This window comes from Glandiceps talaboti, chromosome 17 (genome assembly GCF_964340395.1).
Source record: "Glandiceps talaboti chromosome 17, keGlaTala1.1, whole genome shotgun sequence".
NCBI lineage: Eukaryota > Metazoa > Hemichordata > Enteropneusta > Spengelidae > Glandiceps > Glandiceps talaboti.
This window is the reverse complement of record NC_135565.1, coordinates 92,501-107,257: the sequence shown is the minus strand read 5'-3', so window position 1 is coordinate 107,257 and position 14,757 is coordinate 92,501. Positions and strand designations below refer to the sequence as shown.

Here is a 14,757-nt window from a genome sequence, read left to right as displayed (position 1 = left end):
ATGTTGACATAGTTCGCTGTAATTTATATTTAACAGTTATTACAGTGTTGTGACGTATGTTGACATAGTTCAATGTAATTTATATTCAACAGTTATTACAGTGTTGTGATGTATGTTGACATAGTTTGATGTAATTTATATTTAACAGTTATTTCGGTGTTGTGACGTATGTTGACATAGTTTGATGTAATTTATATTTAACAGTTATTACAGTGTTGTGACGTATGTTGACATAGTTTGATGTAATTTATATTTAACAGTTATTACAGTGTTGTGACGTACGTTGACATAGTTCGATGTAATTTATATTTAACAGTTATTACAGTGTTGTGACGTACGTTGACATAGTTTGATGTAATTTATATTTAACAGTTATTACAGTGTTGTGACATATGTTGACATAGTTTGATGTAATTTATATTTAACAGTTATTACAGTGTTGTGACGTACGTTGACATAGTTCGATGTAATTTATATTTAACAGTTATTACAGTGTTGTGACGTATGTTGACATAGTTCGATGTAATTTATATTTAACAGTTATTACAGTGTTGTGACGTACGTTGACATAGTTTGATGTAATTTATATTTAACAGTTATTACAGTGTTGTGACGTACGTTGACATAGTTCGATGTAATTTATATTCACCAGTTATTTCAGTTTTGTGACGTATGTTGACATAGTTCAATGTAATTTATATTCAACAGTTATATCGGTGTTGTGACGTATGTTGACATAGTTCAATGTAATTTATATTCAACAGTTATTTCGGTGTTGTGACGTACGTTGACATAGTTCGATGTAATTTATATTCAACAGTTATTTCGGTGTTGTGACGTACGTTGACATAGTTCGATGTAATTTATATTCAACAGTTATTACAGTGTTGTGACGTATGTTGACATAGTTCAATGTAATTTATATTCAAGTTATTTCGGCATTGTGACGTATGTTGACATAGTTTGATGTAATTTATATTCAACAGTTATTTCAGTGTTGTGACGTATGTTGACATAGTTTGATGTAATTTATATTCAAGTTATTTCAGTGTTGCGACGTATGTCGACATAGTTTCACTGTAATTTATATTCAACAGTTATTACAGTGTTGTGATGTATGTTGACATAGTTTGATGTAATTCATATTCAACAGTTATTTCAGTGTTGTGACGTATGTTGACATAGTTCACTGTAATTTATATTCAACAGTTATTTCGGCATTGTGATGTATGTTGACATAGTTTGATGTAATTTATATTCAACAGTTATTTCGGCATTGTGACGTATGTTGACATAGTTTGATGTAATTTATATTCAACAGTTATATCGGTGTTGTGACGTATGTTGACATAGTTCGCTGTAATTTATATTCAACAGTTATTACAGTGTTGTGACGTATGTTGACATAGTTTGATGTAATTTATATTCGACAGTTATTTCGGCATTGTGACGAATGACATAGCCCAGGAATATAGTATAAGCTACGGAGGCCGAGATGACGTTGTGGTCTCTTGTCTCTTCCATAAGGAAGGTTATATATTAGGGATGAAGTCTGTGTGTATGTGTGTGTGTGTGTGTCTGTGTGTATCACCATTATCTAAACAACGACTGGCTCAATTCAAGCTAAATTTTGTAGACGTGTTCCATAGGGTAATGGCAAGAACTGATTAGGATTTGGTAAACATCCCATGAATATTAATAAGCAATTTACATAATTAATGGTTTTCGATACCAAAGCGCAACTGTTCTGAAAATATTATCGATTTAGCTTTTAGTTTTGATAATTTATTGGCATATTTCGGTAATAAGACGCGGTGGCCACACAAACAGAAGTTGTTGTTTCTGGTCAGGAAACATTGCCTAAAGTGGTGTGACGACACAAATGTTTTTGTTAATTGTTCATGATTAGTTCTGCAGGTGTCTTCCCTGAAGTAGCAATCGAACAACATGCGAAATGCCACATATCAAACAATACAAGCGAACAAAAGGGTCTATATGCACTCTATAAGCCCGATATTTTGCCTAAAATCAAGCTCACATGTGTGAACGGTACATGAAAATGATACATTGTTACTGAAATAGAATGACATTACAATGAACACAAAATGTTTCTTTGTTCCTCAGTTTGATTCTGGGTTTCTATATTCCGTAGTAAAATCATAATTTCCTTCTACAACTTTTTTGTGTGCTCCAAATAGAAGTGTTTTCTGTCAGGTAGTTGTGTCTTTGACGTACCTAGAAGGCAGTGATGTAGATAATAGCCAGTTACCGTTTTTACTTCACAAAAATACTTTAATATGTAGTACTTCAGCGGGTAGTAGATGAATGGTAAAATTTCACCCAGGCCTTAAAAGATGGTAACTCTGGTAGCTGCACTACCAAAAACCATAAAATAAGAGAGAGAAAATGTGATATCCGTGAATTGTTATGACTGTACACTCTCTTACCTGTCTTGGGGCATAAAACTGTTGATTTGCACTATTCCTGGCTTACTTCCATCCATAGAGGGTGGATCATAAAATGCTGTCGGTCTTGAATCAGCTTTTGACTTCACATCATTTTCTATTCTATAGCAATTAAGCCATCAGAGTAACATTATATCACAACACAATTCTATTACCACAACATACTACATAATGTATTACAGAACAAGTCATTGAGAATAGTCATAGTCCCTGCTATGATTGGGTTTTAAGGAACTGGCAGTTTATGTTGTCATTTTCTTGATGTCACTACTCTGATCACGCAACAACACTTGTGAACCTAAATCAAACAGACTTAGATATGTTGTGTCTGCTCGTTGGACAGGGAACATGTCTACCCATGTTGTGTCTCCTCGTTGGACATGGGACATGTCTACTCTTCAAGATGACATCATGGAATAAACCATTCAACAATAAAGGATGGGTCGGGTATGGGGGGGGGGGGACCTGTTCAAACATGTCTGTGTTATGGCTTTGGACATGGAAAGTTGGCAAACAAAATGGCTGCCAGGCAGCCATATTGGATCGTATCACGACGAAAATGGATATGCACATGTATGTCATAGAACACTGTCCTAATACCAACTTTGAATGAGATCTCTTCAAGCATGTCTGAGTTATATATGGCTTTGGACATGGAAAGTTCGCAAACAAAATGGCTGCCAGGCAGCCATATTGGATCATATCACGACGAAAATGGATATGCACATGTATGTCATAGAACACTGTGCTAATACAAACTTTGAATGAGATCTGTTCAAGCATGTCTGAGTTATGGCATTGGACATGAAAAGTTTGCAAACTAAATGGCTGCCAGGCAGCCATATTGGATCGGATCACAATGAAAATGCATATCCACATGTTTGTCATAGAACACTGTCCTAAGACCAACTTTGAATGAGATCTGTTCAAGCATGCATGTCTGAGTTATGGCTTTAGACAGGGAAAATTTGCAAACAAAATGGCTGCTAGGCGGCCTATTTGGATCGTACCATGAAACAAATAGACGTGCATATGTATGCCATTGTATATTGCCCCTGTACCAAGTTTGAAAAAAATTGGTCCAGATATCTCCAAGCAACAGCTCTGGACGGACAGACGGATGGGCACACGGACGGCTGGAACCCAATCCATAAGTCCCCGTCTCGGACTTCGCTGGACGGGGACTAACAATGCAAAAAAGAGAGAGAGAGAGAGAGAGAGAGAGAGAGAGAGAGAGAGAGAGAGAGAGAGAGAGAGAGAGAGACAGACAGACAGACAGACAGACAGACAGACAGACAGACAGACAGACAGAGAGGCAGGCAGACAGAAGAGAAACAGACAGACACACAGCCAAACACAACAGAAATAGATACAGAGAAGGAGAGATGAGAGAAGGAGAATTTCAAAGTTTAGGAACTCAATTTTAAAAAACATGGCCACCATGAGCTAATAGGTACATGTATAGTTGCAAAAGTATGTAGTGTTCTGTCTGCTGTCTGTTTGACACAGGTTACCTATCAATTCTTCATTCACAACACGTTACATTACCCTGCAGTGAAATAAGAGTTTGACCAACCTTAGCTCCACAATAAGAGTTTGACCAACCTTAGCACCACAATAAGAGTTTGACCAACCTTAGCTCCACAATAAGTTTGACCAACCTTAGCACCACAATAAGAGTTTGACCAACCTTAGCTCCACAATAAGTTTGACCAACCTTAGCACCACAATAAGAGTTTGACCAACCTTAGCACCACAATAAGAGTTTGACCAACCTTAGCTCCACAATAAGAGTTTGACCAACCTTAGCACCACAATAAGAGTTTGACCAACCTTAGCACCACAATAAGAGTTTGACCAACCTTAGCACCACAATAAGTTTGACCAACCTTAGCTCCACAATAAGAGTTTGACCAACCTTAGCTCCACAATAAGAGTTTGACCAACCTTAGCTCCACAATATATTTGACCAACCTTAGCTCCACAATAAGTTTGACCAACCTTAGCTCCACAATAAGTTTGACCAACCTTAACTCCACAATAAGTTTGACCAACCTTAACTCCACAATATATTTGACCAACCTTAGCTCCACAATAAGAGTTTGACCAACCTTAGCTCCACAATATATTTGACCAACCTTAGCTCCACAATAAGTTTGACCAACCTTAGCTCCACAATATATTTGACCAACCTTAGCTCCACAATAAGTTTGACCAACCTTAACTCCACAATAAGTTTGACCAACCTTAGCACCACAATAAGAGTTTGACCAACCTTAGCTCCACAATAAGTTTGACCAACCTTAGCACCACAATAAGAGTTTGACCAACCTTAGCACCACAATAAGAGTTTGACCAACCTTAGCTCCACAATAAGAGTTTGACCAACCTTAGCACCACAATAAGAGTTTGACCAACCTTAGCACCACAATAAGAGTTTGACCAACCTTAGCTCCACAATAAGAGTTTGACCAACCTTAGCACCACAATAAGAGTTTGACCAACCTTAGCACCACAATAAGAGTTTGACCAACCTTAGCACCACAATAAGTTTGACCAACCTTAGCTCCACAATAAGAGTTTGACCAACCTTAGCTCCACAATAAGAGTTTGACCAACCTTAGCTCCACAATAAATATGACCAACCTTAACTCCACAATATATTTGACCAACCTTAGCTCCACAATAAGTTTGACCAACCTTAGCTCCACAATATATTTGACCAACCTTAGCTCCACAATATATTTGACCAACCTTAGCTCCACAATAAGTTTGACCAACCTTAGCTCCACAATAAATATGACCAACCTTAGCTCCACAATAAGAGTTTGACCAACCTTAGCTCCACAATATATTTGACCAACCTTAGCTCCACAATAAGAGTTTGACCAACCTTAGCTCCACAATATATTTGACCAACCTTAGCTCCACAATATATTTGACCAACCTTAGCTCCACAATAAGTTTGACCAACCTTAGCACCACAATAAATATGACCAACCTTAACTCCACAATATATTTGACCAACCTTAACTCCACAATATATTTGACCAACCTTAGCTCCACAATAAGTTTGACCAACCTTAGCTCCACAATAAGAGTTTGACCAACCTTAACTCCACAATAAGAGTTTGACCAACCTTAGCTCCACAATAAATATGACCAACCTTAGCACCACAATAAGAGTTTGACCAACCTTAGCACCACAATAAGAGTTTGACCAACCTTAGCTCCACAATATATTTGACCAACCTTAGCTCCACAATAAGAGTTTGACCAACCTTAGCACCACAATAAGAGTTTGACCAACCTTAACTCCACAATAAATATGACCAACCTTAGCACCACAATAAGAGTTTGACCAACCTTAGCTCCACAATAAGTTTGACCAACCTTAGCACCACAATAAGAGTTTGACCAACCTTAGCTCCACAATAAGTTTGACCAACCTTAGCTCCACAACAAATTTGACAAACCTTAACTCCACATTTGGGATGTTCTTGAAATACTTTGGTAGCTCTTTCCTTATAGTTGTTAAGACATCATGATAGCTGGCAAGCAAATCCTCCTGTTGAAAGCATGTATAATATATGTAAATTTATCTAAATTTGTGGAATCTAAGCAGTACAAGTTCTAAATTGGAACATATCTTGTGTTTTGAAGGTATTATTTGGTATAATAGTGTTTTCAATTGTGAATACTTCTGATATTGGAATTGTCAACAAACATTACACAAATTACGTATTAAGTAACAAATAATATAGTGACATCTAAGACTTGAAAGTCTCCCAGAGATCAATATAAGTTTGACATTTAGTCAAGAAACTCATTGGTATTTTATTGGAATATTAAGTCACAAAATTGAAAACTAATTATAACATTGATTATATTGTGTGCTCTAAAGTTTGGAGACAAATAAATTTCAAACATTTAAATTTACCTGTGTGGTGAAGTAAAACTGTTCATCAGTTCTCAAGAATTGAAAAAATTCTGCAATGTCGCCATCAAATCCAACTGCCTTTAACACCTTGGAATAATCAGCAGAAAACAGAAATAATTTCACCCAAACACCTCATATACAATTAACTATTGTAACTACCCTGGCCTTGCAAACCACAAACAATGGATATGATGATAAACTGAAAACACCATCATAGCCTAGAAACCAAGACACTGTAATGGATATGATGATAAACTGAAAACACCGTCATAGCCTAGAAACCAAGACACTGTAATGGATATGATGATAACTGAAAACACCATCATAGCCTAGAAACCAAGACACTGTAATGGATATGATGATAAACTGAAAACACCATCATAGCCTAGAAACCAAGACACTGTAATGGATATGATGATAACTGAAAACACCATCATAGCCTAGAAACCAAGACACTGTAATGGATATGATGATAAACTGAAAACACCATCATAGCCTAGAAACCAAGACACTGTAATGGATATGATGATAACTGAAAACACCATCATAGCCTAGAAACCAAGACACTGTAATGAATATGGTGATAAACTGAAAACACCATCATAGCCTAGAAACCAAGACACTGTAATGGATATGGTGATAAACTGAAAACACCATCATAGCCTAGAAACCAAGACACTGTAATGAATATGATGATAAACTGAAAACACCATCATAGCCTAGAAACCAAGACACTGTAATGGATATGATGATAACTGAAAACACCATCATAGCCTAGAAACCAAGACACTGTAATGGATATGATGATAAACTGAAAACACCATCATAGCCTAGAAACCAAGACACTGTAATGGATATGATGATAAACTGAAAACACCATCATAGCCTAGAAACCAAGACACTGTAATGGATATGATGATAACTGAAAACACCATCATAGCCTAGAAACCAAGACACTGTAATGGATATGATGATAAACTGAAAACACCATCATAGCCTAGAAACCAAGACACTGTAATGGATATGATGATAAACTGAAAACACCATCATAGCCTAGAAACCAAGACACTGTAATGGATATGATGATAAACTGAAAACACCATCATAGCCTAGAAACCAAGACACTGTAATGGATATGATGATAAACTGACAAGCGACCTATCGGTCAGAATAGCGCCGCTGTTTTTTTTTTAATTTAATTTTTTATTTTGGTGACATGTAGAAGTGGTTCAGGTCTTCAGCTCTTCGAGTCACTATGCAGTTTTGTTTTAGCGATGCAATAAAGTGGTTAGTGGTTTCATATGATGTCTCACTATAAAACACATTTTACACAGAAGTTGGTAATGTATTGTACTTTTATACCATAGTCACCATTTTATAACAAAAATCTACTGTTATGAAAAATTGCACAAAATCTCAGAAAAAAATGACTGGGAAATGCACACAAGAAAAAGAAAAAAAGAGGATTTTGAGGTTGGCTATAAGTAATTCCAGTGTCTTACAGCTGTAACCCTGGAAAATTTTAATGAAGAATGAAATAAACTAGGGATCTAAAATAATTTTGAGGCAATTTGAATTTCAATTTTCTAACAAATTTACAAAGTCAACAACATTCAACTTGTTCTAGTTGTGGTAGATATATATAGGGAAGAAATGTATTAATCGCCATCTTAGTTTCCGTACGGCGACAATCTCAAGTACCCGGAAGAGAGTCATTCTCAGCCATACGTTACAGTGGTAACACTCGTTCATGTTCGGTTACCTTTCACAAAGAAAACACAACGAAATGGTTGAAATGATCTTTTTTTAATTTCTTTTCATCACAACAACAAAATCTGCGTGATCAAAAGTGTTGTAAACTAAACCAGAAAGAATTATCGGACTGGCTAAACTTCCCGATGAACTGGAAGGTCCTACTACTTCCAAGTAAGCCTCGATAGTACTATAGTACGTGAGAAAATCGTCTCAAACTAGCGATACAACTTTCAAAATATAACTTGACATGTCTTCATTTGTTAGAGTTATACAATTCAAGACGGGTTTTCACTCGAAAACAACAATTCTGTGAATAATGACAGTGACACTCTGAACGCAGCGATTTCTCGGACGATGTTACCACTGTAACGTATGGCTGACAACGACTTGCTTCCGGGTTAGTCCCTCGTGCATACGGGTGGATTGTCGGCGATTAATACATGCATGTACATCGTCTGATATTTTAATTCAGAGTGTTTTTTGTGACCGGCGCCTGTCTGTCAGCAGACTCTGCCATTTTTTTCATCATTCCATTGTATTTAAACCTTGTACTTGACATTTCGCAATATTTATAATTCTCAACAAAGTACCTCAACATGCCTCACTTCGCTCGTACTCAAAGCAGCCCCGCACGTAGTCCTGCTTGCATACGGAGGAATTCGGGACTCGATTCTGACAATTGTCCCTCCCCCTCCGGTGTTTAGAGTCAAGTCAGTAATACAGACTCGTGCACCCGAGGACTACCCCGCGCGGTATGATCACTGACACTGATGACATGATGAGAGAGAACCTTTTCGGATTTACATGTAAAACGGGGAAAGATACGCAAAACCTAATGCAAAGTCTGAAGCCAAATTAAAGTTGTAATTATTTTAATTATTTTTACTTGCCAAATATTTGCATTTTGGAAAGGCAAGACACGTTCATGTCGTTTAACTTTACATGTGAACTGTCGGCCATATTTAAACTTCAACCGCGGCCGCATGCCTGGCATGCCCTTCCTTACGCAAGTTGTCTGAATTCTGGTTCACTGTCATTCCAAATTGCACGACAATATAGAATTAACCACAAGTTACATGTTATCTGAAAACATCACACTTTTATAGTGGGTCTGAAGTGTGATTTTAGTGAGTACTAAGAACGTCCTGTGTTGATACTCAAGATACTTGCTGTGGAAAATCGCTCGGTCGAATGAGGTCACCTTCAGCTTCTGGTCGAATCAGGATAGAGTATGCAAATGAGGATGTTGCGGATTGGCTGATAATGTAGAAGGGTGCAGAATTGGATTTGAAGTTTACAACCCTGTTTCGAACAAACGCTTGTCATTTGGGCGCCCAATGCGTAGAATTATGACTATAGCACATATTACATTGCTTGTTTGACGTCAATAGTGTCTTTTGAAAAGTGGCAGTTTACTTAAAGTCTCGTCGACTGATTTCCAATATGGCGTCGGTCATTATGCTCATTAACATATTCATTTTTTTTTCAAATTACAAAAAAAAAATCATAAAAAATAAAAATGAGGATGTGCTGACTTGAAATTAACAAATCTGAGTAAGCTACCCCCTGCGCATCAACACGCCAGATATCAAAGCAATCTAATAAGAGGTTTTCAAGGAGTTGATGAAAATGACATTTTATGAAAAAAAATCATAAAAAATTGAAAATGGCACAGATCAACTTGGCATGAACAAATCTGAATAGCCTCCCCCCAGGGAACATGCACACCAAATATCGAAGAATTCCGACTGTCACTTATGGAGTAGATAGTAAAAATATAAAAGTTTGACGGACACCTATGATTCACTCTACTCTCTATACCTCAATACCCACCTATACCTAAAGCTACGCTTTCAGCTTTCGCTGACAGCGGAGCTAAAAACACCATCATAGCCTAGAAACCAAGACACTGTAATGGATATGATGATAACTGAAAACACCATCATAGCCTAGAAACCAAGACACTGTAATGGATATGATGATAAACTGAAAACACCATCATAGCCTAGAAACCAAGACACTGGTTTTCCTAAATTAAAGCCTATCCACATATTAAAGCATTTTTAACATATATTTTTGTTTTTTTGGCATATTGATGATATTTCAATTCGTAAACAGTTATAGATATTTTGTCATTATAATGGGTGTTATGGTTTTAGTCAAACTACTGTGTTATTGTTCTTGTATTTGCTGGTGTTGTTATTATTGTTACATGCTTGGTGGTAGTGATTTACAGTTGATCACACATTTCTGACCAAGTGTAATGTGTATGTACCTATGAATGCTATCAACATCTGATAGTTATGTCTTTGACAAATATATAGTTGACCACATGCAAAAATAATGTTTACGGCCTAGATATGGGTTTTGCAGACCATCGTTGTGTGGCGGAAGGGCCAACTTTAGGAGAGCCAATAAGCCATATGACCAAGTTCCGTAAAACCCATATCTAGGTAAAGGTTTTATTATATACCTCTTGAAGTGATAAAATATGTTTGCAATCAATATTTTGGACATTTTTAGAAAGAGTAAGGGACAGTATACTGAAAATAAATCACTGTTTGTTGTAAATCTCAATGTATGGTAAGGCCTCATCACATGTATGGCAGATTGATTTCAGTATGTTCATGTAGATCTCTAGCTCCTTCCACATACATGTATGGCAGATTGATTTCAGTATGTTCAATGACATGTAGATCTCTAGCTCCTTCCACATACATGCATTCTTTGAGTCGCACAAAACACACAAAACTAGAAAACATGCAACACAAAATTACTGTAAAGGGTTGGCATTTAATAAAATTCATGATAATTTGACTATGCAACAGACGTTTTGGAGAATGAGGTTGTATACATATGTTGAGTACCTGCCATGATGAATGGCATCCATGCATGCTACAATCGAACAACAACAACTATGTAAAGACATCATGAAACAGGCGTAAAACAGGTCTTTGTAGCACTAAAATCGTCAAAAATCACGAATTGGAAACACTTTCTCTTGTTCTATCTAGGCATTTGATACAGTTAGCTTACAACTATTCATAATTGTATTTTGCGCTAGTGGAGTGGATCATCTATCTATCACCGGCTTCACTATTTGTACATCAGTGATCGACTCCAATGCTTCCTTACCAATATTTGATGTAATTTCACCAAAATTGCCAAACAGAATATTGTTTAAGATTTTTGGAGGAATTAGTCAGGACGCCAAGGTCCAAAATTGGCTTAAAACAGGAGTTACCTTACACGGTTTGGAGTACAATTTTTGACACCATATTTGGTTAGAGTGATATCTGGGCCTTCAGAAAACTGATGTTGCCCCTCTAGACTCTCTTGCGCAAACTCACAGGAGGCAGTTTCCATGGTAACTGTGACATAATTTTGAAGGATGCTAAACGTTAAAAAAATGTCATATATCAGGCTCCAGAAGTGCTATAATCATAATCAAAGTATGTGTATAAATGTTTGAGGAGACGGGCAACTTATTGATCATATGACCTTTCTGATCAAAGGTCAACTTCATAGTGAAAATTCAAGGTCATCTTATTTTTTTCTATATTTTTATTAAACCTCTGGCGGAAAGTTTTATATAACAAACGTTAGACATAGTTGTTATTGCTGAAAATCAGTCATCAAAATAGCAAATGATATAGTCTTTCAGGAAAAATACAGTAAAAGCCTTATTACAAAATCCTGTTACCAAGACAACTGATATCAAGATCCACAATTGTGAAAAATACGACAATACTGAAGATCTCAAGGTCCCCAAGTGCTATAGATTTGATCAAAGTGTCTGTACATGGGTTTTAGGAGATGGGCAACTCACTGAACACATGATCTTTTTGATCCAAGGCGCGGCCAAGATCATAGCCAAAAATTCAAGGTCATGGTAATTTTTTAGTTTTTATCAACAAATCACTGAAACATTACTGTAACAATAAATACAATTATAACAATGTTATATGCTACAGAAAAGTCATAATAGAAAGATTTTGACAAAAATATGTTGGACGTTGCTTTGAAATTACACAAATGAAATTACCAGGTCAACTAAATGATGTTAGCGCGTCAAGTTTTTTGATAGCTTGAATAATTCTCAAGTAGTTTAATGTTGTATATCTTGGTGTCTGAAAGAGCTATGAGTATGGTGCAATTGTCATTACACTGGTTTTGAGGGATGGGCTACACATTGGTTACGTGATATTTTACGTATAAGGTCAAAGTCAAACCTGAGGGCAGGGGTTTCAAAGGGGGGGGGGGGGGGTTCGTACAGTAATATGAAAATGCTTAGTACTGGCATGTCACCGCTGAGGAAGGTACATCACGAATCTTATCGGATATCGTTGTAAACGGCTACAAAGTCAACGTAGAAGAGGAATCACAACCAAACTTGAAATCGATCACCCAGTAAATGGGTAAATAAAGAAACAAACATATCTCAGAAACGATTTATTACTGCAAGGGAAGAAATCTACTAAACACAACTGACAGAATTTTCAAAATTGACAAAGATATTTGCTTGGTGGAACAAAAAAAAACAAAATTGATAATGATAATACAATAGAATGATATATAACTGTATTGCCATTTGCTTAAATTGCATTAGAAATTGGCTTTCCACGTGCACTCATAAAAAGAAGTAAATAAAATTGAAAACTAAAGATTGGAAAGAAAACAATAATTGATAAAACATTGGAAGGAAAGTGCAACTGAAATATAAAAGCAAGAGCTAAAATTACTGTAACACATCAAACAAATTAAAATAAATATACATGATGCTAAAGATACAAATGCAGAGACAAATAACATGAAACTAAAACAAATGGTAAAATATCCTAGGACTGGTTAAAAATGCGAATTGCAGATGGATGAAAGCTCTTTCTAAGACGTTCTGATTTCGTTTTGATACTCTTGTACCGCCTACCTGAGGGTAACAGTTCAGAAAGTGTATGTGCTTAATGACTGGAATCCTTAATGATGGATGTAGCGTTGCGAATGGATCTGGAATCACTTGATATATTGATTGTAAGAATGGTGATTCTGTACCGATGATTCTCTGTGCTGTCCGGACGACTCTCTCAAGTGCAATAACTCATCGTAGGTGATGTTGTTAAACCAGACTCTCTATGACAGTGCGGTAAGAAATGACTAAAATACAACCACGACTCATTTCAAATTTCTTTAAACGTCTCAGAAAATAAAGATGATGTTGTGTTTTCTTTACGAGGTGTTCAGTATTTGTTTGCAAAGACAGTCGATGTGAAAAATGAATAACCAGGAATTTTAGAATATTGACTGTACCGGTATCTGTACCATGAATATTCAAATTGTCAATAACATGTCGTCTTACCAATAATGAAATAGCTTTAATATAAAGTAAAATCACTTGGTAAAGGGTTAGCATTCATTCCCACACAAAAGTTCCCCCCCCAAAAAAAAATTAAAGAAATGTAACTAATCAGAAAGATGAATGATTTCTCGTGCATAATCCGTCTGAAATATCTGTAGTAAGAAATAAAATATGAAAACAACGTCCTTTAATAGACTAAAATCGATGGACACCACATATACTATCTAGAAGCAACAGCAGGAGAAGCATTGTCAAAATTCCTTTAACACTATACATGTAAAGCCTCAAAATGCGATGTGATCACATTTTGACTGAAACCGTATGTATTCAGTGAGTTGCCAGTAGAGCTTTGAGACCTTGAGAAATACACCATTTTCATTTTTTTAATTAATTCTGTATTTACATAACCAATCAGGTTACGTCAAATTAGTTAATCTCAAGTCTAAACAATCTCTACTAACCAATCCCATATTTTCCTCATTGACCAATCAAATGAAGGTAAATATTAAAAACGAGCAAATATGTATGGAATGTAGGAAAATCTTCATTTCTGTGTGATCTGTAGTTTTTTGTTGGATGTCAATAAAGTAGGAGTAGCTATCTTTATAGTACTTGGTTGTACAGGCGTCATTCCTTTTCAGAACCCCTTTCTAGACAATTCCCTTACCCCATAGCAAGCCGACCCTGAATATGCTTTTGCTACAAAATTTATGACAGATTATATAATTTGCTATCGATTTGCTATCTGATGTCTTCAGTAGTTTATAGCAAAAAACCTATGTGGGTGTTTCGATAAAAGTGAAAAATTGAGGTGACCTTGTAAATAGACTATGACCTTGACCTTGGATCGAAAAGATCATGTGATAAGTGTGTTGCCCGTCCCTTAAAACCAATATACCGGTATAGACACTTGCATCATATCTGTAGCACTTCGGTATGCTACGATATTCAGTACCTTCATATTTTGGTGATCTTGATAGCAGTTGTCTTAGTAACAGAAGTTTGTAATAAAAGCAGCTCAGCATATGCCTTTGTTGTATTTTTCCTGAAAGACTATATAATTTGCTATTTTCTGAGCGATTTTCATGTGTAAAGATCGTGTCTGATGTTAACTATATAAAAGATTCCGACGGTATTTTAATAATTACAAAAAATTAAGATGACCTTTTGAAGTTTGACAATGACCTTGACCTTGGATCGAAAGGATCATGTAATCAGTGAATTGCTTTTCCCCAAAACCCTAA

The 14,757-nt window shown here is 36.2% G+C and overlaps 1 protein-coding gene across 7 annotated transcripts in view; it reads right to left on the bottom strand.

Annotated features, from left to right (window-relative positions):
• Window positions 1-14,757, bottom strand: part of LOC144448352 (uncharacterized) — a 121,520-nt gene that overhangs the window by 40,470 nt on the left and 66,293 nt on the right. For 5 of the 7 annotated variants that reach the window (XM_078138561.1, XM_078138563.1, XM_078138558.1 and 2 more), the window contains 3 exons: window positions 6,406-6,492; window positions 5,942-6,033; window positions 2,448-2,567 (listed from right to left, as the gene is read on the bottom strand). In XM_078138561.1, coding sequence (XP_077994687.1) covers window positions 2,448-2,567; window positions 5,942-6,033; window positions 6,406-6,492 — 299 coding nt within the window. The remainder of the gene's footprint in view (window positions 1-2,447; window positions 2,568-5,941; window positions 6,034-6,405; window positions 6,493-14,757) is intronic. The other 2 variants (XM_078138562.1, XM_078138560.1) reach the window with 2 other exon arrangements.